The 22556-nt window shown below is 35.1% G+C and overlaps 1 protein-coding gene across 3 annotated transcripts in view; it reads left to right on the top strand.

Annotated features, from left to right (window-relative positions):
* Positions 1-22556, top strand: part of AGTPBP1 (ATP/GTP binding protein 1) — a 121712-nt gene that overhangs the window by 47331 nt on the left and 51825 nt on the right. For 2 of the 3 annotated variants that reach the window (XM_017515616.1, XM_017515615.1), the window contains exons 3-6: positions 6666-6790; positions 15700-15767; positions 17958-18021; positions 18750-18896. In XM_017515616.1, the coding sequence (XP_017371105.1) occupies positions 6666-6790; positions 15700-15767; positions 17958-18021; positions 18750-18896 (404 nt within the window). The remainder of the gene's footprint in view (positions 1-6665; positions 6791-15699; positions 15768-17957; positions 18022-18749; positions 18897-22556) is intronic. The other variant, XM_017515618.2, reaches the window with a different exon arrangement.

Raw genomic sequence — 22556 nt, 5'->3', positions numbered from 1 at the left:
AAAAAAAAAAAAAGAAAGAAAGAAAGAAAAGAAAATGTCTGGCAAAATATCCCAGTCTGAATAATCATTGTTTGTCCATCATTTCTTTTTAAGTAAAAATGATGTTCTGTGGAAAAAATGGCTAGTTTAGCTTGTCATTCAGACGGATGTATTTTCTCCCACATTAACTGTCATATTTCAATGTGCGGCAGAAATATTTTTATGCACACAGACTATTAAGATAATGTATACTCATGGATAAAGCTGGCATTCTCTTTAAACTACAAGTGCGTGGTGGTGAAAAATGTGCTACTAGAACAGTTTGTGTCACTACTTTGATTTTGCTGCGATACCAACTTTTTACCCATCATTGCCTTTGGACCATCAGTACAAATGTCAACACAGTGTCAAAGATAAATAATGTCTTAGTATTTTTATAAAAATTGTCTTTGCACATTTTCTGAAAGGGTCTCAGGTACTCTTAGCATTTTATTTAAAAAAAATTTTTTTTAGTAGCTCAGTTTTATTTTCTGTGGTAACAGACATTTAAGAACCAGATAAAACAAGGGTCCCCTGAGCACCCAAGGGCCAGTACAGGTGGATCATGAGGCCCTCACAGGTAAGTAGCAACTGTGGGAATTCCTGCCCTAGGGAAGGATGAATGCACTACCTAGGAGGAGATGCAAGGTTAGACCTTACCCCATTTTCCCAGGCCAAGCTTAGCAGAAAACAGGGGCCCAAAGTGCTGCATGGTCTGCACAACCAAGGAAAGCTGGTGGAGAAAGTTGATGAAAGAGATTCGGAGCAGGTGACTGCCTTAAGCTTTCCAGGGAATGGCCAGGATCCTGCCGCTAACTGTGAGAGCCTTCCTAGCCACCCTTTGGTGGGGCTCAGCATCCAGATCCAGGGAACCATGGGTGATTTCTATCTCCAAGGGGGCCGGGAAAGCCAAGCTAAGGGTGAATATGTGTGGCCGCATTTCTGGCCCCCCAATGCAGCGTCTCTGCCGGGACTTGGTGCATGCAGTGCCCGCGTGACACAGGGAGCTCCACCAGCTGGAGCTGCCACTATTCCCTCGCCCGGGTGTGGCCGTGACCACCCTGGCTATCCCTGCTGTTGGCGCATTGGCTTGCTTCTGTATCCTAGTCCTGCATGTCCTTACCCTTGGCATTTTTTAGACCACACTTTGAGAACTACTGGTCAGCAATAAGAGCCTTGTCAGATTCGAAAGCCAATATGCTATCTCTCAGATATTAGGATTGTATCAAAAGGGCTCAGAAGCCAACTTGAAGAGGCTGCTATTGATAAAAAATGGGACAGTTTGAGAATTAATAACTGCAGCAGATAAAATATGTCAAATATCTTTAAATATGTGAGTTCATACTGATACATGAAATCAAAATACTTCATTGGTCACCTGTGAAGGCTAAGACATGAACTCATTCTTCTGAAAACTGGTAAATACAAGTAAATTAAAAATCCAGCATTTTTTTTTGCTTTTATTTTATGAATTATACCTATATACCAAATGTGGAATGTTTATGAAATTGTCCATAATCCTCTATATGAAGAAGAAATGGAATGACAGAGTATCACTGTTTAACAACCCTTAATGAAGTGATGAATCTAGGCAATGGTGTTCAATGCCTTCTTATATTATAAAAGATAACCAGATACTACTTGCCTCCCTATGGAAGAGTATAGTATCATTTATACAGAATTCTTGTCAGCAAATCAGATCTTAATCAGATTAGGCCCTTAGATCCAACTATCAGTTTGCAGAAAATATGTATAGAGGGTAGAGAAACACATTGATGATATGGTGGGTGAGTAATGGCAAAATCCAGAATGTGGGAAACTATAGTACAAACAAGGTTTTCAACCAATAATTTCAAGCAAAAAAGTAGTAATAAACCTATGGATTAAAAGACAAATGCAATTTATAGACCTTCTTTGGTTTTTGACTTCTGTAAACTAACTTAAAGAAAATGAGAGAGAATTTGGGAAATTTGAATGCAGATTGGATTTTGATATTCAAGGATTATGTTATTATTTTGGATATCGTAGTCATGTTGTAGTTACATGTTTTGAAAGAGTTCTTACATTTCAGAAAATAGTGCCAAAGATTTTTTTCAGAGGAAGTTATCTCCCTGAAATCTGCTTCAAAATTGCAGGGGAGTATGTATGAAATATGATTGTCCTTGAATTGGTAACTATTGAAGCTGGGTAATAGGTATACGATGGTTCATTATACTATTGTTTTTCCTTTGTTCCTGTTTGGAATTTTCGATAATGTTAAAAAGTTTTTGCTCATTCATATTTATGAGGGACAATTTTAAGGAACCATCCCCTCTTCTGCAACATTGGAAGAAAATCTGTAAAAATTTAAACATATAAGCTTATGTTTAATCTCTGTAGAAGTTTTTAATTTTAAAATTATGAAATGCTTATGAAAACTAAAATGAGTTATAATATAATGAACACCTGTTTTACTGATCACCCAAGAAATAAAAAATTAAAAATACAACATGGACTGTAATCTAGTGACATTTTTCTCTTTCATCCCTGTAGGTCATTCCTATTCTGAATTTTATGTTCAATATTTCCATGAATGTATATGTGTGTATATATATGTATGTATGCATTTATATATACACACAATAATATATTGTTTTGAATTTGCATATTTAAAACTTTGTTAATTATATGCTGTACATACTTTTGAAGTTTATTTCAAGATTTATACATAATGACATTTATTTTAATTTCTCCGAATCTCTGTAGAAGTTAATTTTAAAATTATGAAATGCTTATGAAAACTAAAATGAGTTATAATATAATGAAAACCTGTTTTACTGATCACCAAAGAAATAAAAAATTAAAAATACAACATGGATTATTTTAATTTCTGTACTATGTTGGCTAGCTGAAAAATTGGTAAATATTGTATACACTTATTTTTAAATGGTATGTGTGCTAGTCCTTTTTTGTGTTGTTATAAAGAAATACCTGAGACTGATCAGTTTATAAAGAAAAGAGGTTTAATTGTCTCATGGTTCTGCAGGCTGTACAAGAAGCATGGCACTGGTAAAGACTCAGAGAGCTTACAATCATGGTGGAAGGTTAAAGGGGTGCTGGTGTGTCACATGGTGATAGTAGGAATTAGAGAGAGAGAGAGAGAGAGGGAGACAGAGACAGAGAGACAGACAGACAGAGGAGGTGCCACACTCTTTTAAACAACCAGACCTCATGTGAACTCAGAGTGAGAACTGACTCATTACCGTGGGGAGGTACTAAGCCATTAATGGGCAATCTGTTCCATGATCTGAACACCTCCCACTAGTCCCCACCCTCAACATCGGGGATTATATTTCAACATGAGATTTGGAGGGGACAAACATTCAAATTATATCTATATATTAGTTATGTTTTCAAATAATAGGTTCAATATATTTTTTCAGCCTTTAGTCACCTTTTATGGTAAAATACCTACAAATTTAAAGCATTGGATTCAATTGTTAATCCAAAAAAGTATAGTAAATATAATTTTTCTATATGTTTTCAATTTTTTTGTTCATTTTGAAGCATAGTTATGTATTACCTATTCTGTGTTAGCTACTGTTCTAAGTACTGGGTGTATAGAATAAGATATGCAAAGTCTTTACCTTTGTGAAACTTACATAATTTCAAATATTGATAAATTGTATAAATACATTTTGCTATTGGAAGTGGAAGGGCTAGTGGAAGTGGGCACTATATTTTGGTTGCAAGTTGAAATGAGAAGGAGCCAGCCTAGTGAAAAGCTTGAAGAATAGTCCTCTATATGGAGAGGATGGGAAATATGAAGACTAGGAGGTCAGAGAGAAACCTTGCTGTATTCAAGGAACTGATAAAGTCCACTGTGGCTGAATCCTAGTGAATGTAGGGAATCTTATAAGGAATAGACTGAGAGGTACATGGGCTTGCTGACACAGGGCCTGTTATATTGGGCTGCGATATGAAACTAAGATTTTGCGTGAAGTCTAATGGGAAGCCATTGGTTTATAATTTGTTTGCAACTTGATTACATTTGTGATTACAAATCTACACATGTGATAAAATGGCACAGAACTATACACCTACCAATGTCAGTTTTCCTGGTTTTGATATTGTCCTATAGTTATGTGAAATGTAATACTTGGGGAAACTGAGTGAAGGTTATAAAGGACCAGTCTACTATTTTTGCAACTTCCTATGAATCGCTAATTATTTAAAAATAAAAAGTTAAAAAAATTACTGTGTGGAAATGGATTATTGGGCATCAAGAAGGGAAGCAGTCTAGCCATGAGGCTGTGAGAGATGATGATTGCTTGGATGTGGGTAGTAACAGTAGATATGGAAAGAAGTGAATGGATTTGAGGTATTTTACAGATAGAGCTTATATTGGGTTGCAGTGTGGAAAGAGGAGTCTAGATTTTTATCTTGAGCACCTGAATTCATGTGAATTGGAGAAGGTTAAGATTGGAAGAGGAATAGGTTGAGAGGAGGAACAGAAGTTTTATATTGGGCTCATGAGGTTGGTGAAGCTATCAGAGGTTGAGGCTGCTGTTGAACGTAGAGCCAAGTACCATGCGGATTATAACTTTTTTTTTCACTACCTAATTTTTAAATTTTTTTGTGGAGACAGTTTTTTTTTTTTTTTTTTTTTTTTTTTTTTTTTTTTTTTTTTTTTTTTTTTTTTNGGGCGGGGAGAGGCAGGATCCACAGGGTTCTGGGGTTGCGGCGGGGAGGGTTGGGGCAAGTTCGTGGAGACAGTCTATGTTGCCCAGGCTGGTGAGATCGCTCAAGGGAAAAGTGTAGTGAGTGAAGAGAAGTGGGCTAGGACAGAACCGCTGGGGAGATGTCAGTATCTAGAGGTGTGTCAGAGGGCATCTCAAGGGGCAAGAGGAGGAAAATCAGGCATGTATAGAATCATTGAATTGCAAGAAAGTGTTTGAAGAAAAGAGGAGATGACTGGTTTGTATGGTGCAGAGATGTGAATATGTTGGGGATAGAAGTGACCACAGGAGGCTTTTAGGAGATCTCAGAGTTCAGATGGCAACCTGGTGGTTTGAAAAGTGAACAATATGTGGGGAAATGGTGAGAGCAGTATATACTTCTCTTTGGAGGAGTATCAGAGAAACAGCTGGTAGGAGCTCCTAGATCATACTTGTGATGATGATGAAGCATACAAGTCTGCTTAGTGGAGGGGAGAGATAGATGAGGGATCAGAGAAAGTATAATTGAAAGAGAAAGCGAGTACTTTGAGAATGAAAGGGACTGGGAGCAAGTGTACCAATGGATTGTTCTTTGAATCTCTACATACCAGCCAAAGAGAGCCCGTTAAAAGTGAGAACATGTAACTCTTCTGCTAAAAAATTTCCCATCTCACCCATTGTAAAAGCCAAAGTCCTTAAAATTGCTTACAAAACTCTAACTAATCTGCTATTTTTCTCTGTTCTCTCCCATGCCCACCCCAACTCTGACCTCTTTCCTCACTACTGTCTCCTCCAGCCACACTGGCCACCTCATTGTTCATAGAATATGGCAGGTTTGCTCCTGCCCAGGAATCATGGAGTTTGTGCCTCCCTTTTTCTGGACAGCTCTTTTTGCTGGTATCTGCACGGCTTACTATCTTACTTCTTTCAGGCCTGTTCTTTTTTGTTTTTTTCTTTTTTGTTTTTTTGAGACAGTCTCACTCTGTTGCCAGGCTGGAGTACAGAGGCGTGATCTCGGCTCAATGCAACCTCTGGCACCCAGGTTCAAGCAGTTCTCTTGCCTCAGCCTCCCAAGTACCTGGGATTACGGGTGTGCGCCACCATGTCCAGCTATTTTTTTGTATTTTTAGTAGAGACAGCGTTTCACCATGTTGGCTAAGATGGTGTCGATCTCCTGACCTTGTGATCCACCCGCCTTGGCCTCCCAAAGTGCTGGGATTACAGGCGTGAGCCACTGTGCCTGGCTCAGGCCTGTTCTTAAATGGTACTTTCTCAGTGAGGTCTTCTCCGACCACTCTCCCCCACACTTTTTATTCCCCCAGTGTGCTTTTTCTCCATAGTACTTCTATCACCTGACATATAAAATGTACATATTTACTTACTGACGTGTTTCTCACCATAAGAATGTACACTCTATGTGGGGCAGGAAATTTTGCTTGTTTTGTTTATACTATGTTGGCAACACCTAGAATAGTACCATAAGTACAAATATTTGTATGATAAATAGGAACAGGGAAGAAAAGTGGAGGATAGGTAGGCTTAAGGATCTGATGACAGGAAGATGTGTGTATTCTAGCTAGATTTATACCAGTTATGAAGCAGGGCACTAACTGAGAATGCAGTGGGATGGGAGGAAGGATTATCAGAGTTTTGAGGAGAGCAGAGTAAGTGTAAAAGGCCTTTGAGGGTGAAAAGGTGAACTTTGCGTGTGTGATGTAAGATTACTGAACAGGGATATTTGTGACTTACAGTTTTCTGAAATAGAATGTGTTACTCACTTAAGTCAGTAGAATTTTAATAATATTAAGCTGTAGAACAGAGTAAGGAAGCGTAATGTGTAAATGCTTACTGTTTTTAAAAGAGTAGAATTGTTTTTAAACAGTGATCTTTATAGTATTGAATATTCACAGTTGATTTAGAATGAGCCCTAACATCCTATATTCTTTTTAGCCTTACCAATAATTCTAGGATTGTGGGACTCCTGGCTCAGCTGGAGAAGATCAATGCTGAATCCTCAGAATCAGATGCTGCCCGATATGTTACATCAAAAATTCTTCATCTGGCTCAGAGTCAGGGTAAGCATTGATCCCTTCTTTTGTTTTTGAAATGCTTTTTTAATTCTTTAACAGTGGATGCTAAAAATGTCCAAACTTTTAATGAATGGATGATTTTCCTTAAAAATTGAACTTTCAGGCTGGGCGCGGTGGCTCATGCCTGTAATCCCAGCACTTTGGAAGGCCGAGGCAGGCAGATCACAAGGTCAGGAGTTTGTGACCAGCCTGGCCAATATGGTGAAACCCCATCTCTGCTAAAAAATATAAAAATTAGCTGCGCATGGTGGTGTGCGCCGGTAGTCCCAGCTACTCAGGAGGCTAAGGCAGGAGAATCGCTGGAACCTGGGAGGCGGAGGTTGCAGTAAGTCGAGATTGGGCCGCTGCACTCCAGCCTGCACAACAGAGCGATACTCTGTCACAAACAAACAAACAAACAAACAAACAGAACTTTCTCAAATTGATTCAAGAGTAAAAAACTGAATAACTCTGGAGGAACTTAATCTTTAAAGCGTTGTTTCTAATAATGATTATAATTTTACTTATATATGATTGCCCCTCCCCACGCCCCTATTTACAAATAGCACCTAATTCCAGTGCTACTTGATGTAGATTTTTGGCAAAAAGAAATCAAGTGGCATATAATATTGGTTATTATGTGGTCCCCACTTTGAAATTCAAGGTCTACCATTCAGTGGTTGGGTATCTTAGGGAAGTTACTGAATTTCTAGGATGTGTAATATATAATAGCTGTACCACCTTAGAAGTAGATTTACATGAGAAGTAGATTTACACGAGAAGCATGTAAAAAGAATGTTAAAAATGTTCTATAAATGTCATCTGTAGTTAGACATTATTTTTATATTTTATGAAGGCAGTAGTACTAAATTGATATCAAAACCCTGATGGAGTACACAAATAGTATTAACTTTATATTTAGGAACATAATGTGACAAGGCTCAAATAAAACAGTGAATTAAGTCTATACATGGAAATATGAATATCATTGTTAAAGAATACATTTCAGGAATAGAAAATGGTTTAATATCAGGGCACGTATCAATATAGCATTATCTGAATAGGTTGAATAAAATCCATGTAATTATCTTAATAGATAGTAAAAAGGACTTTGATAAGACTAAAAACTGCATGATTTAAAACACACACACACACTCTCTCTCTCTCTCTCTCTCTGAATAAGAGAAAACCAGCAGCTACTTTAATATTTAACTGCACATAAAAGGTATTTGTTAGAATTAAGGTTCAATAATTATAATCCTTATTTAATTTTTAAAAATTTCATTATTCCGGGGGCTTAAGTTATTCAAATAAGAAGTTTGGCAGGCATTTACTGTTTCAAGAGCTCGGTATCTATTAACCCTTCTTCTTGATTATAGACCCTTATATTTATTTTGATAACTTTCTCCCATGTAGCCCATGATTTGGAGGGTAGTTGATACCACTCCGTTGTTTCTTGCATAATTTAAAATACCTGTACCTTTTAATTAAGAAAGCCACTATATTGGATTCCAGGCTCTGGAAATATTGTACTTATCACCTAAGGAACAAGGATTTCATTGTATCAGTGCAAAATTAAATATGCCAGGTAGATTCACTGCATTGTCATATGAAATACTTCCTCCTCAAATAAACAAACACCCAATAAAAACAAAAGAAAATGAATCCTTCAAACCTGTAGATAAACACTTTTGTTCATTGTTCCTACCACTGTAGACTCTTCTTTGTGTCACAACCTGGAAGCCCCTACTCCAGCATTACCACTGAAAATACTCCTAACTATACCACTATCAGAGACTGACCCTCTCCCCACTTTTCAGCCACCACTGGTGTCCAACTCCTGAATACTGTCCCATGGCGTGTGTAATAAACTGACTCTTTTTATAGTGCCTGGGATTAGCTAACCAACACAGTATAAGTTGTTAGTGAAAGATTGTCCCATCCTTTATAGGATAATCCAGTTAGCTACCCATTTGGGAGAGAAAGTTTGGAATTTACAGTTGAAATAAGAAATGCAAACAACCAAGAAATGTACACAAATTTTCTTTACTTCCTTACAGCTCAGGAACTGTTAATGAAAACAAAGATATCTTCACTAGTCAGATTGACAGAAATTAGAATGACAATATCTGGTACTATTGAAGGCATGGGGAGAGGATTCTCTCATACACTGTTGGCAGTGCAGTAATTATTACAAACTTGTAGAAAATAATCTGGCAATGTGTAGTAAAACAAATTGCACCTGGTATTTGACTCAGCATTTTTACTTTAATATACATATATTATTTATATATATATATATAGTTGAAGACAGAGTCTCACTCTTTTGCCTGGGCTGGAGTGCAGTGGCATGATCTTGGCTCACTCTAACCTCCACCTGCCAGGTTCAAGTGATTCTCTTGTCTCAGCCCGCCAAGTAGCTGGGATTGCAGGCATGCATTACAACACCCAGCTAATTTTTTATATTTTTAGTAGAGACAGAGTTTCACCATGCTGGTCAGGTCTCGAACTCTTGACCTTAGGTGATCCACCTGCCTCGGCCTCCCAAAGTGCTGGGATTACAGGTGTGAGCCACTGTGCCTGGCCCAGAAATATATTTTAACTGAAATAAAAATGCTGGTAAAAGAGAGTATAGGGCATCATTTGTAATATTAAAGATCAAGAAACAATCTAAATATCTATCATTTAGAGAATGTGTAATTTTTGATATAGCCAAACTGGAAATTTCTAGCCATATTATGCAGCTATTATGAATAATACATTATTTATGATAGGGACTCTTGTAATCCCCACACCCAGGCTCACCCCAAACCAATTAAATCTTATTGTTAAAACTTGCCAGATGGTTCCGAAATTGAGAGCTACTGCTCTAGAGCAGGGAATGGCTAGCATTTTCTGGGAAGGGCCATATAGATGTATTTTAGGCTTTGTGGGCCATACAGTCTCTGCTGTGTAGCACAAGAACAGCCATAGATGATACATAAAGAAGCAGTCATGGCTAAGTTCCAATAAAGTTTATTGTAGACACTGAAAAAAAAAAAAAACAGTATAGTTGAAACATACAGTTCATATGTGGAAATATATGAACTGTCTTAGAGGCTTAAATTTAGTATATTGCATACAGCAAGTTTCTTCAGTTCATATGACTGTAAATGCTTATAGTCTCATTTTTGTATAAAATATGTATAGTGTCATTTTTGTGCAAAATAAACCATTATATTTCTATGAACCAGGCCAAAAAATAAAATAAAAAGAAGGATATATACCTAATTGTTAGTAGTAGCTATATTGTTGGGATAGGAATGGAGAAGAATAAGGTAAGCTCCTAATTTTATTTTAGATACTTTTAAATTGTTGTAACAAGCATATACTACTTATACATTTAAATTATAAAAAAAAACCAACCTCTGCAGCACACCGTGTTCACACAATTAACTTATAAATTTCCATAATTTGCCTCTCATTAACTACGTATGTACAGTGAACATGGTTATTTCTTGCAATTTCCCCTTAGTTTTTTTCTTAGATACATTTATATTATCTGTTTTCATGCAAATGGCTAATTTGTTGGCCTGTGGTCGTTGCTAATCTTTCTTTATAATGCTTTTAGTTTCCATAGAGTAGAGAGTGATGTTCTGTCTTTCATTCCTGATTTTGATTGTGTCCTCTCTTTTTTCATGGTCTGTCAGCTCATTGGTTCTCAACCAGGAGTGATTGTGTTTGCCCTACTTTTTTCCCGAGGGACATTGGCAATGTTTGGTGACATTTTTAGTTGTAAATTTTTTTTTTTAAGGGGGGCTTACTGGAATCTGTTAGAAGCTGGATATGTTGCTGAACATTGTATAATATATAGATCAGCCCCCAACAAGAAAGAATTATCTGTCCCAAAATGCCAACAGTGCTGAGGTTAAGAAACCCTAGCCTAGCAAAAAGTTTAATTTTGTTGTTCTTAAGCCAGGCGCGGTGGCTCACGCCTGTAATCCCAGCACTTTGGGAGGCTGAGATGGGCGGATCATCTGAGGTCAGGAGTTGAGACCAGCCTGACCAATATGGTGAAACCCCATCTTAAAAAAATAAAATAAAATAATTTTGTTGTTCTTTTTAAAGAACCAATTTCTGGTTTAATTGATTTTCTCTGTTTTGTTTCACTGATCTTCTTTTATTTATTGCATTCTTCCTTCTGCTTGTTTTGAGTTTAATTTGCTTGTTTTGAGTTTAATTTTATTTGGAGATGGAATTTCGCTTTTGTTGTCCAGGCTGGAGTGCAATGGTGAGATCTCTGCTCACTGCAATCTCTGCCTCCTGGGTGCAAGCCATTCTCCTGCTTCAGCCTCCGAGTAGCTGGGATTAAGGGCACTTGCCATTACACCCAGCTAATTTTTTTGTATTTTTAGTAGAGACAGGGTTTCACCATGTTGGCTAGACTGGTCTTGAATTCCTGACCTCAGATGATTCACCCAGCTTGGCCTCCTAAAGTGTTGGGATTATAGGCATGAGTCACCATGCCTCGCTGCCATTTTCTTACAGTGGAAGCCTAGATTATTTATTTGAGACCATTATTTCTACTGGAGGCATTCAAAGCCATAGATTTCCTTGTAAACATTGCTTTAGCTACATTCTACACATTTTGATTCATTATATTTTTGTTTTAATTCAGTTGACAATATGTTCTAATTTTCTTTGTGATTTTTTTTTCTTTGACCCATAGGTTTTTTAGAAGGGTGTTGTTTAATTTCTCAGTATTTCAGGATTTCCTAAATTTCCTTCTGTTGATTTCTAATTTCTGTTGTGGCTGGAGAATATACTTTGAATGATTTCAATCCTTGGAATTTCTTGAGACTTGTTTTATGACTTAGTTTACGATTTCTCCTGAAAAATGTTCCATGTGTACCTGAAAAGAATGTATTTGGCTGTTGTTGGCTGAAATGTTCTATATATATCAATTATGTCAGGTTAGTTGATAGTGTTGTTCAGATCTCCTATATAGTGTTGATTTTCTATCCAAAGTCTCTGTTAATTATCAAGAGTTAGATATTAAAATCTTTATTTTCTTTAAAATTTTTTCTCCCTTATTTTCTCTATTTGTCTTGTGGAAGTATAATTATACATATATTAGATTTTTGATGTTTTTTCAGCAATTGTTGAATTAAGTTTATCTTTTAAGCTTAATTCTCTGTTATTTGGATAGGATAATTTCTGTTGTTCTATTATTCTATTGTTCTAAATTACTATTATCCTGTTGTTCTAAATTATTGTTCTAAAACTGCAGAAACTGCAGTTTCTGCCTCTTTCCTGTGCATTCTTCCAGGCTATCTGGTAATTTATTCCAGATTTTTTTTTTTAATTCTCAAATGTTCACTTGGTTCTTTTGTGTTTGTAGTTTTTATTTCTCTGCTGTGTTTTCCCATCTTTTCCTTCATTGTGAATTTCTTTACCTTAATGTCATTTTATTATAATAGCTGCTTTAAAGTTCTTATCTATAAATCTAACATTCAGATAATTGAAGCAGTTGAAGAAAGAATATAGCATTATAAGAACTGTGAAGGATTATATTTAAAGAAGCCAAAGGAAGATGCAGTAGTCAACAGTGTTAAGTGTTAGGAAGGTTAATTAAAGATCTTTTTGATTGGATTATTAACAAATTATTGATCACAACGAAAGCACTTTCAAGTGGTAGAATTAGACAGAAGATTGTAGTTTCTTATAATGTGAATGGCAAATGAAATAATTACAGGGAATATAGAGTACTTGTTTGGGGTGCTTACTGAGAAGGAAAGAAAAGAGGGAAATAGAAGGGGTGGGAGAGTAAAATAAGATTTGGTAAGTATGTGAAATAATAAAAACTGTATTTGTTGGTTGGGGGGAACAGCCAATATGTTGGTGGACATTGAATTTAAAGATTCATAAGAAGGTAGAAAGTTGAGGTCAGAGGATTAAGACCATCCTTGCTAACATGGTGAAAAACCATCTCTACTAAAACTACAAAAAATTAGCTGGGTGTGGTGGCACATGCCTGTAGTCTCAGCTACTCAGGAGGCTGAAACAGGAGAATCGCTTGAACCCAGGAGATGGAGGTTGCAGTGAGCTGAGATCATGCCACTGCACTCCAGCCTGGGCAACAGAGTGAGACTCCATCTCAACAACAACAAAAAAAAAGTAGAAAGGATGGAATTCAGAACATAGAAGAAAGGACATTTCTTCTGAACCTCCACTTCTTTACTTCTTTCTGCCTTTTACTGGGAGAAGGAATGCAAGATTGTCAAGGATTTCAGTCCAGGACCAGGTAGAGTTTGGCTGTTATTAGTAAAATGTTATCTTTGTTAACTGATTACTTTGCTTCATTTTAATGAGGAAAAATGTAGGTTCTGAGAAGTCCATAGAATGAGAGGAAAGATTGAGGGTTAGTATAAATGTTGGAATAGCTATGGGCTATGACGGGCGGATGGTGATGGATGTGAACTAAGGTAAGTGAAAGGAGTAGTTTTGTGTTCCCAGGTGAGGTTGGAATTCGTTAATTTTATGGCACTAACTGTCTTAAATTGGGAGAAGAAATTCTTGTGGTGTTATTTTTACCCTGATGTAGGAGTAGGGAACTCAGCTTTTTGGGATTCACTTCTGTATTAGGGTTTGTGGTGGGAAAGTTGGTGGGTGCGGGTGTACTTGGAATCCAAGCTAAGTATGGAGGGGACTGACACTGTGGGAAAACAGTGCCACCTTGCACTGGATAAGAAGTTTCAACAAAGGTGACAGTGAGGTTTATATAGTCTTTATAAAGGAAAGAGGAATAGAAATGTTACGAGGTTATGGTCTGTAAGTGGAAGATTAGAGGTTAAGATACCAGAGGCAGAGAAGTTTGAGTCCTGAGAGTGGACATTCAGAGGGTTGATGAATTAGAGCATAGAACGAGGGATTTTGTTATGAGGTCAAGAAACTATGGAACTCGGTATTTGAATGAATTTTCCACACTGACAGTGAAGTCTCCCAAGGCCATGGCAGAATTTGGAATAGAGTAGAAAACTGTTAAACGCCTATTTTTCATTTAGTGTAAGGTGTAAACAGAACAGTGGTGAACATTAACAAAGGGAGGCTGCACTGCTGTCTTCAAAGGAAGAGAGTTTTTTCCCCTTCATGGAGGTGGAAATGTAATGACTTGTTAGTAGTGATATTAATATTGAAAAATAATTTGGCTTTAATATTAAATCAGGGGCCTTTAAAATATTACATCAAGGGTACATTGGAGATTTGAAACCATGTTTTATTTTATCTTACAACTCAATATTTTTTGGTGGAAGCAGCAGGGCTGGAGAAAAAGTGGATAGGTTGCGTTGTCAAAGGAATGACATACTTTTTAAAAAGGAGAAATTTAATTTTACTATCATGACTTTTTTTTTCTAGGTGAATTTTATATTCTTTTAAGCATTAGCAATGTGGCAGCAAGGAATTGATGAACATTGTTTTAGGTCTTCATATCACTTAATAGGAGTTTCTGTTTTGAAAGTTGCAAGATTTCTGTCAGTTTATTGAAATCCATTAACTGAACCTGAGATGATGCATGATAGCATGAGATTGTTGTTTTAAGATAAATATGACATGTTCTCTCCAGCATATTTATTTTGTAGCTAGTCATAAGTAGTTGTTATAAATACCATTATACTATATCCTTTCTGTAGTACATTTTTCCCTCTATTTACTCCTGATTTAGAGTAACTTAATTTTCAAGTGACATCAGACTCATGAAGTTGAACAGGATTTGCTCAGAGCAAAAGTATGATGTTCTAAAGGCTTAGCCTGAGTTTGTTTTTCTCCCATCTGTGTTGATATTTTCCTTTAATCAGGCCTCACTGCTTATTGTTCTGCTCTTAAATTCCCTTGACTATCTCCACATGGAACATAGACTTTGGTATCAGTCCTTTGAATTTCATTGTGGAATATGTACTGTATTGAAGGTGGCTTGTATTCTATTTTTAAAATCTCAAAATGTGAAATAAATGGCACTGTCTTTAAAAGAATTTCTGGCATTAGTATTCAGGTTTGACCTGCTAAAAGAATGATTCCTGTGACTCTTGTAGAAGTACATTAAATGCTGGAAGACTGTAAGTTTTGACTTCAGAAACACATGGATCATCTGGTCTTTTCACTTATTTGCCCAGCGATTTGGTCTCCTTTCTGAACTTAAATTTTTAGATCTGGAAAAGAGTAGTTTTTTTCCCCCAGAGGATTAAAGTGAGTTATAAGTGAGATAACACAGGTAAAGCACATGGAATCGTAAATATGAGTTCTTTTTCTAAATGTTGGCCTAGGATGTACTTTTATTCTCCTGTTAATCAAAGGAGAAGAATTGTGAAGAAGCTCTAGAAACCTTCACCTAATAGAAATAATTTATGCTATTTTAAAAAAACTGATCCTAAGGAGAGGAAAAGGATCATTTGGGTGATCTGGTCTCCAGATGGTTTCAGAGGTAGATTTTCCTTTGTTTTGATTATTTTTGTGTGATACAGAATTTTGAAATAGTGTTAATGTAATGAAAACATAGGAACATGGTAGTAGGTTTTGTTTTCACTCATTTTGATGAATAGTTTTCTAGTTCTACTCATGAAGATGAGGTAAGACTCCTACCTTACCCCCAGTTCTGGCACCTGTACTATGTTATTGATTTTAAGATTTTAAATGGATGAATAGGGAATCACCTGGTTCATGACTGATGTGATGAAATGTGAAGAAGGTCATGTTAACTGAGATCTCAAAGTCCTCATAGGGTAGAATTAGCAACATCAGAGGGAAGAACATCTACGAACCAAGTTAGAGTGTTTACTGGACCAGTGGAGACTAGTTGAATCCATATTAGCTATATGCATCAAAACTATGCATACTTTTAAACATTTATGCTTTAGAAAAAATTATTTTCTACTTTTCAGAAAAAACGAGGAGAGAAATGACAGCCAAAGGTTCTACAGGAATGGAAATTCTGCTGTCAACATTAGAGGTAAGTCAGTGACATGCTTTTATTATGTAACTAATACCAAGCAATACCGAAGAAGAAAAAGCCTATGTGTGTGTATAAATACACACAGACACACATACACATACATGTATATATGTAACAATTTTTATTTTAGAGACAAAGCCAGTGAATGGAAATTCATTTTATGTTTTTTTAAATACTATTTGGAATGGTAGTATAAATATTCTAATATGTATTAGGTGACTACTGAAGTATATTTCCCTTATGTGATTATAGTGATAACTGTAAATTATAATCCTAACATGCCATTCTAGTTGGCAATAAAAAATAAAGCATTAGCTGGAAATAAATCTTCAGCTTAAAATAAATGGTTGAAGATGATCATTTATTGTTTCAGCTGATATACATTTGTGATTTTACTACACATATTGGTTAACTATATTATATTGACAATAGCTGAATTTTTATGCCAGTGTAAAAGTTTTGGGTGGACTAACAGGATGTATTCAGAATCAGGATTCTGTATTTTGTTCAGTTGCAATGCTAAGAACAAGTGATTAGTTCATGTTCTTCAATAGGAAGTCTTAGCATCATAAAGATGTCATTTCTCCCTAGATTGATCTGTTACTTTAGAGTCTCAATAAAAGTTACCAACAGTTTTGTTTTTAAAGTCCAAATAGGGAGATATAATCAGCAAAATATAAAAGCACATTTCTGAGAAAGAAGATACATGAGAAGGGACCATCCCCACTAAATATCAAAGAACATTAGAAATCTTCAGTAATTAAAATAGCTTGGAAATTATGCATTAGTAGAAGATAGACTACTACTATAGTATAACAGAATAGAAAATCCAAAAATAAAATGCATTTGGGAATTTAGTACTATTTAATAAAGGTAGCATTTCAGATTAATGAGAAATAGAGTGATTGGAAGCTATCTGGAAAAGTGTAACATTGAATCCTGACTTCCTCCATCCCATACCCAAATAGATTCCATACGAAGCAAAGATTTAAGCATGGAAAATAAAATTGTAATATTAGAGAAAGATAGAGAAATTTAAAAATAATCTTATAACAAAGAAGGCTTGTTAAGTATGAGAAAATAGAAACTATAAAAGATTGATAGAGTCAACTACATTAACAAAAGGATGTGGATAAAAACACCATGGATACTTGGAAAATTGAGGAAAAGTATTTTGGCTTGTATAATTTATTTGACATGTGAAGAACTTCTTCAGTTAGGAAGGAAAAAAAATAACCTCAAAAACCATGTAAAGGCTATGGGCAGTTCTCAGAAAAAGAAACACAGATGTCACCTTAGATTAAGCATTACTCTTAATAAGATAAATAAAACCGAAGTACATTGTTTAAGCATTTTCACTTATTAGATCGGTTGTCCAAACTTGGGGAAATAATTACTCTTCTGAATTTGCGGGTGGGAATGTTAATTATTTCATAGAGAGTAATTTGGCAATATCTATTAAAATAAAGGCCCATATTCTTTGACCTTGAAATTATAGGAATTTACCTTACTTACACAGATGTACTTTACTACGTGTAAATATATATACTTAGTTAAATTTGAAACTTTTAAAAGCACGATATTAAAAGCAACCTAAATATCTCATGGGTAGGTGACTGGTTACATAAATGATGATATAGCCATATAATGGAATATATCCTATAGCCCTCAAAAAGAATAAAGAAGCTCTTTATCTATTGATATGTAAAATATCAACATGCAAAATAGTACCTATAGGGCAATACCATTTGGAGAAATAAATCTGTATGCACATGTATATTTACATGGATTTCTTTTATGTGTGCATATTATCCTTGGCAGGATGCACAAGAAATTGATAATGTGATTGCCTTCTGAGAGGGCAGCTAGGTGATTGAGTAGTCACCAGACATATATTGTAGTGCCATTTACATTTTGATTCATTTATTATCTATTTGGTAGAAAAATGACAAATTGATTCTTGTAATAATGTTGATGTTAAGTAATAACTCAAAATAATTTATTAACATTCTTAAAAGCAGAAGGAAACAGAAACTAACATGATAAGAGAATAGTGAAAACCTGAATACATTTGATTCTAGAGAAATTGGAAAGGTCATTTATAAAATATCACTAGTTCCCAATGGATACAAAAGTTTGGGAATCAAAAGTTTACAATGTTTTAATAAAATAAACTATTTATTTCAGAACACTAAAGATCTTCAAACTACACTTAATATCTTAAGCATTCTTGTTGAGCTGGTATCAGCTGGTAAGTTTTTGTTTCTTTGGTCTAATTTCTGTTTCTAAACAGTGATCAACAATGTATCATATTCACTTTATTTGGAATTTTCTAATACTCTCATAGAGGCTATTCTGAGTATTGGAATTTAGAAACTGAAATGTCATACTTTGTTGTTGTTGCTTTGTTTTTGTTATCTTTTCAAGTATCTTCAGACAACCCCATAGCCATGTATTTCACAGCCTTGAACCTAGAATTTCAGCATGATTTGTGTTTACCCTTTGTGTGCCATTTTCTAATTAAATAAGTGAGATTAAACAAAATATGTTGATGGTATTTGTTTGATTTGATTGATTGATTGATTGAGACAGAGTTTCGCTCTTGTAGCCCAGGCTGGAGTGCAGTGGTGCGATCTCTGCTCGCTGCCACTTCTGCCTCTTGGATTCAAGAGATTCTCCTGCTTGAAACTCCCAAGTAGCTGGGATTACAGATGTCCCACCACACCTGGCTAACTTTTGTATTTTTAGTAGAGACGGGGTTTCACCATGTTGGCCAGGCAGGTCTTGAACTCCTGACCTCAGGTGGATCTGCGTGCCTCAGCCTCCCTAAGTGCTGTTATTACAAGCCTGAGCCACTGCACCCAGCCATATTTGTTAGATTTTGGAAGTCATCACTTTTAAGCATTTCTTGAATGCTAACAAGTTGTGATACCTAATATGGGAGGATTTGTTGTTTAAATTTTTTTTATTTATTTATAGGTGGAGGTCGAAGAGTGAGTGTTTTAGTCACCAAAGGTGGTTCACAAATATTGTTGCAGTTACTTATGAATGCCAGCAAAGAATCTCCCCCACATGAAGAGTTAATGGTACAGATTCATTCTATTCTTGCAAAGATTGGACCAAAAGGTAAGGGATTTCATTTGTATGAGTATAGAATCTAGAACTAATTTTGTAACATTGGTTCTCTTCACCTTGTAACTACTCAGTTTTTAAAAACGTTATTTATTTTAAATTTCTATGGATACATAATAATTGTACATGTTTATGGGGGTACTTGTGATATTTTGATACAAATGTATAATGTGTAATGATCAAATCTGGGTACATAGGGTATCCATCACCTCAAACACTCATTACTTCTTTGTGTTGGGATCATTCCAAGTCTTCTCTTTATTGAAATATATAATATTTTGAAATATTATAATAAATTTTGAAATATATAATAAATTATTTTAAGCTATTATTGCCCTCTTATATTACCAAACACTAAATGTTGTTCCTTCTATTCAAATGTATTTTTGTATCCATTAACAAACTCCTCTTCATCTCCTGCTCCCCATTACCTTTGCCAGCCTCTGAAAACCACTATTCTGTTTACTGCCTTTGTGAGATCAATTGCTTTAGCTTCCGCATATGAAAGAGAACATTGATATTTACCTTTCTCTGCCTGTCTTAATTCAGTTAACGTAATGTCCTCCAGTTCCATCCATGTTACTGCAAATGACAGGATTTCATTATTTTTTTATGGTTGAATAATATTCTATTATGTAGATAAACCACATTTTCTTTATACGTTCATTCATTGATGGACACCTAGGTTGATTCCATATCTTGGCTGTTGTGAATAGTGCTGCAGTAAACATGGGAATGCAGATATTCTTCGGTATACTGATTTCCTTTTGTTTGGATATATACCCAGCAGTAGGATTACTAGATCATCTGGTAATTCTATTTTTAGTTTTTTGGGGAACTCCCATACTGTTTTCCATAGTGGCTGTACTAATTTAGATTACTGCAAACAGTGTATGAGTGTTCCCCTTGCCTCTCATCCTCACCAGCATTTGTTATTTTCTGTCTTCTTGATAACAGCTGTTTTAACTAGGATGAGATGATATCTCATTATGGTTTTGATTTGCATTCCCCTAATGATTAGTAATGTTGAGCATTTTTATCTATACTCATTACCCATTTATATGTTTTCTTTTGAGAATATTTATTCAGATCTTTTGCCCATTTAATTTTTTTCTTTTTTAGCTGTTGATTAATTTGAATTCCTTGTATATTCTGGTTATTAATCTCTTGTCAGATGAATAGTCTGCATTTTCTCCCATTCTGTAGGTTATCTCTTCACTTTGTTGATTGCTTCCTTTGCTGTTCCAAAGCTTTTTAGCTTGATGTAATCACATTTGTCAGTTTTTGCTTTGGTTACCTATGCTTTCAAGGTCTTACTAAGTAAATTTTTGCCCAGACCAATGTCTGGAAGCATTTCTCTAATGTTTTCTTCTGGAGAGTGCTTAATTTTTAAAATCTAAAATGCTATACCTTTTTCTTAGACTTAGAAATGAAATGCTTTTTTATTATAGTCAAGTAGTGACCTGCAAGAACTGAGGATCCAAAATTTATGAGGAATTCTATTGCATGTAGTAGAAAAAAGAAATATTTTGGGTCACAAGTGTATCTTGGGGTATGTGTATGTCGCTCAAGTGTGTTTATAAAGCATACATACAATATGGATATTGTTGAGGCTAGAAGGAAGAAGTATGGATGGGAATATTTTTAAGAACATGGAGGTAAAATATGTCATTGCTTTCTTTAATAGTGATATTTGTGTTGCATAGCGTGAATGCTCAGGAAACTTACAATCTTAGTTAAGACAAAAAGAAAAATTATGAGACTAGTTATTATAACAGTAAGACATAAAATATTAAAAAATGTAAATTGAGGAAAATAGGATATAAAATGAAGAAGCTGATTGAGGTTAGGTTAACTAAAGAAGGCATCCTTTGACTAGAACTCAAGTTCAGTTTACAGTTGTCTACTTATACAAAGATTAAAGTAGTTCCCTAAGTTGTTAGAATTGTGTTTTAAGAGTTTTGCCTTTGCCGGTGGCATACATATGACTTTTAAACTAGAGTGTTTGGCTAAAATGCATATTGGAAAAAATGAGGATGTGTGTGTACATAGTTTGTGTATTTATTAATGTATGTATTTCTCGCATATCTTTATGTATTGAATAAGTAATTAACTAGTAGTTTTTATAGGTGGTGTTTTAAAGAAAGGAACTCTGAGGTGACTTTAATTTACCGGGTATGTTAGGAGTCTTAAGACGTAAGCATGTATTCGATTTATTTAAGAAATACGTTAACTGTCTCTTAATTTCTTTAGATCTTGTATTTAAGATTTAAAGACTTTCTTTTGAGATTTTTGTGGAAAATGAAAATGAAAAAATCATAATTTGGCAGAAAATTCATTTTTAAACCCCCGCCCCTTATTGATTGATGAATATTGTTGTGCTTCCTTTTCTAATTAGTTAGGGCTTATAGTAGACATTGGAGATATAGAAGGTGGCAGGGTGGGTAGGGGGTGAACGTTGAAAAATTTAAATAATTTTAAGTTTTCTACTTTTCATGAAATTAAGATATTGATTTTTAAAATATTTCTTATTCTTTAATATACCTTTTAAGTTTTAGGTCATCTTTATTTTGTTTTGTATATTCTTTTAAATTTGGGCTATTTCTTTTACTGTTTGTCCTAGTTTCCCATTTTTATGTCATTCAAGGACATTATATGGTAATTTCTTCAGTGGTTTTCTATCCTTTTTATTTTTCTAGTGAGGTAAAATAATTTTCCTTCAGGAATATTGAATTCTTTTCTCTGTTTGCCTGTCCTATTTACTTTAAGTCTTTTTAAAAATTCATTTTAATTTTTATGTAGCAAAGGAGTACACGTGCACATTTCTTACAGGCCTATATTGTAGAGTGGTGAAGTCTGGGCATTTAATGTACCCATAAACTGAGCAGTGAACATTGTAGCTAACAGGTAATTTTTCAGCCTTCACCCCTAACCCACCCTGCCACCTTTTGTATCTCCAGTGTCTACTATAAATCTTAACATTCTTAAGTTCTTATTTAAATTTTTTTTCCTTTTTAATCTCTTTATGAGGATAAAAATCAAGAACATCTTCCCTTTCTATGTTAAAAATTATTCCCCTTTAGAAATTTATTGGTAATATTTGCCAGATTATTTTCTACCTAAGCTGTTCTTTTTTACAAGTCAGAAAAGAATATGGTTCATATTAAGTAAGTACTATTGTAATGGACGTTTAGATTTTATTCCTCTTAACTCTGTGATGGTGTTCCTGGGAAGTGTGTTGAACGTGTAGTGGAGCAGTTCAGTTTTTTTTTTTTTAACGACAGTCTTAGTGTTGGGCTACTCTGGCCTCCATCCTCCTGCCTTATCCCCCTGTCTGTTTCTTAGTACGTTCTTTCAAGTAATGTTTTAAAATAAAAAGGATATTTTATTTTAAAAACCATACAAAAAAGGATTATAATTTTACTCTTTTCAGACCACCTTTATACTTCCTAATATTAATGCATAATATAAATTTAAAATTTATATCACCAATTTATAATATGATTGTTTCATTCAGAACTTACATCATATGGGCCAGGCATGGTGGCTCACACTTGTAACCTCAGCACTTTGGGAGGCTGAGGTGGGTGGATCACTTGAGGTTAGGAGTTTGAGAGCAGCTTGGCCAACATGGTGAAAGCCCGTCTCTAATAA

Source organism: Cebus imitator, unplaced genomic scaffold (assembly GCF_001604975.1).
Source record: "Cebus imitator isolate Cc_AM_T3 unplaced genomic scaffold, Cebus_imitator-1.0 Scaffold553, whole genome shotgun sequence".
NCBI lineage: Eukaryota > Metazoa > Chordata > Mammalia > Primates > Cebidae > Cebus > Cebus imitator.
The sequence above is the reverse complement of the archived record's forward strand: the minus strand, read 5'-3'. Positions and strand labels throughout refer to the sequence as shown.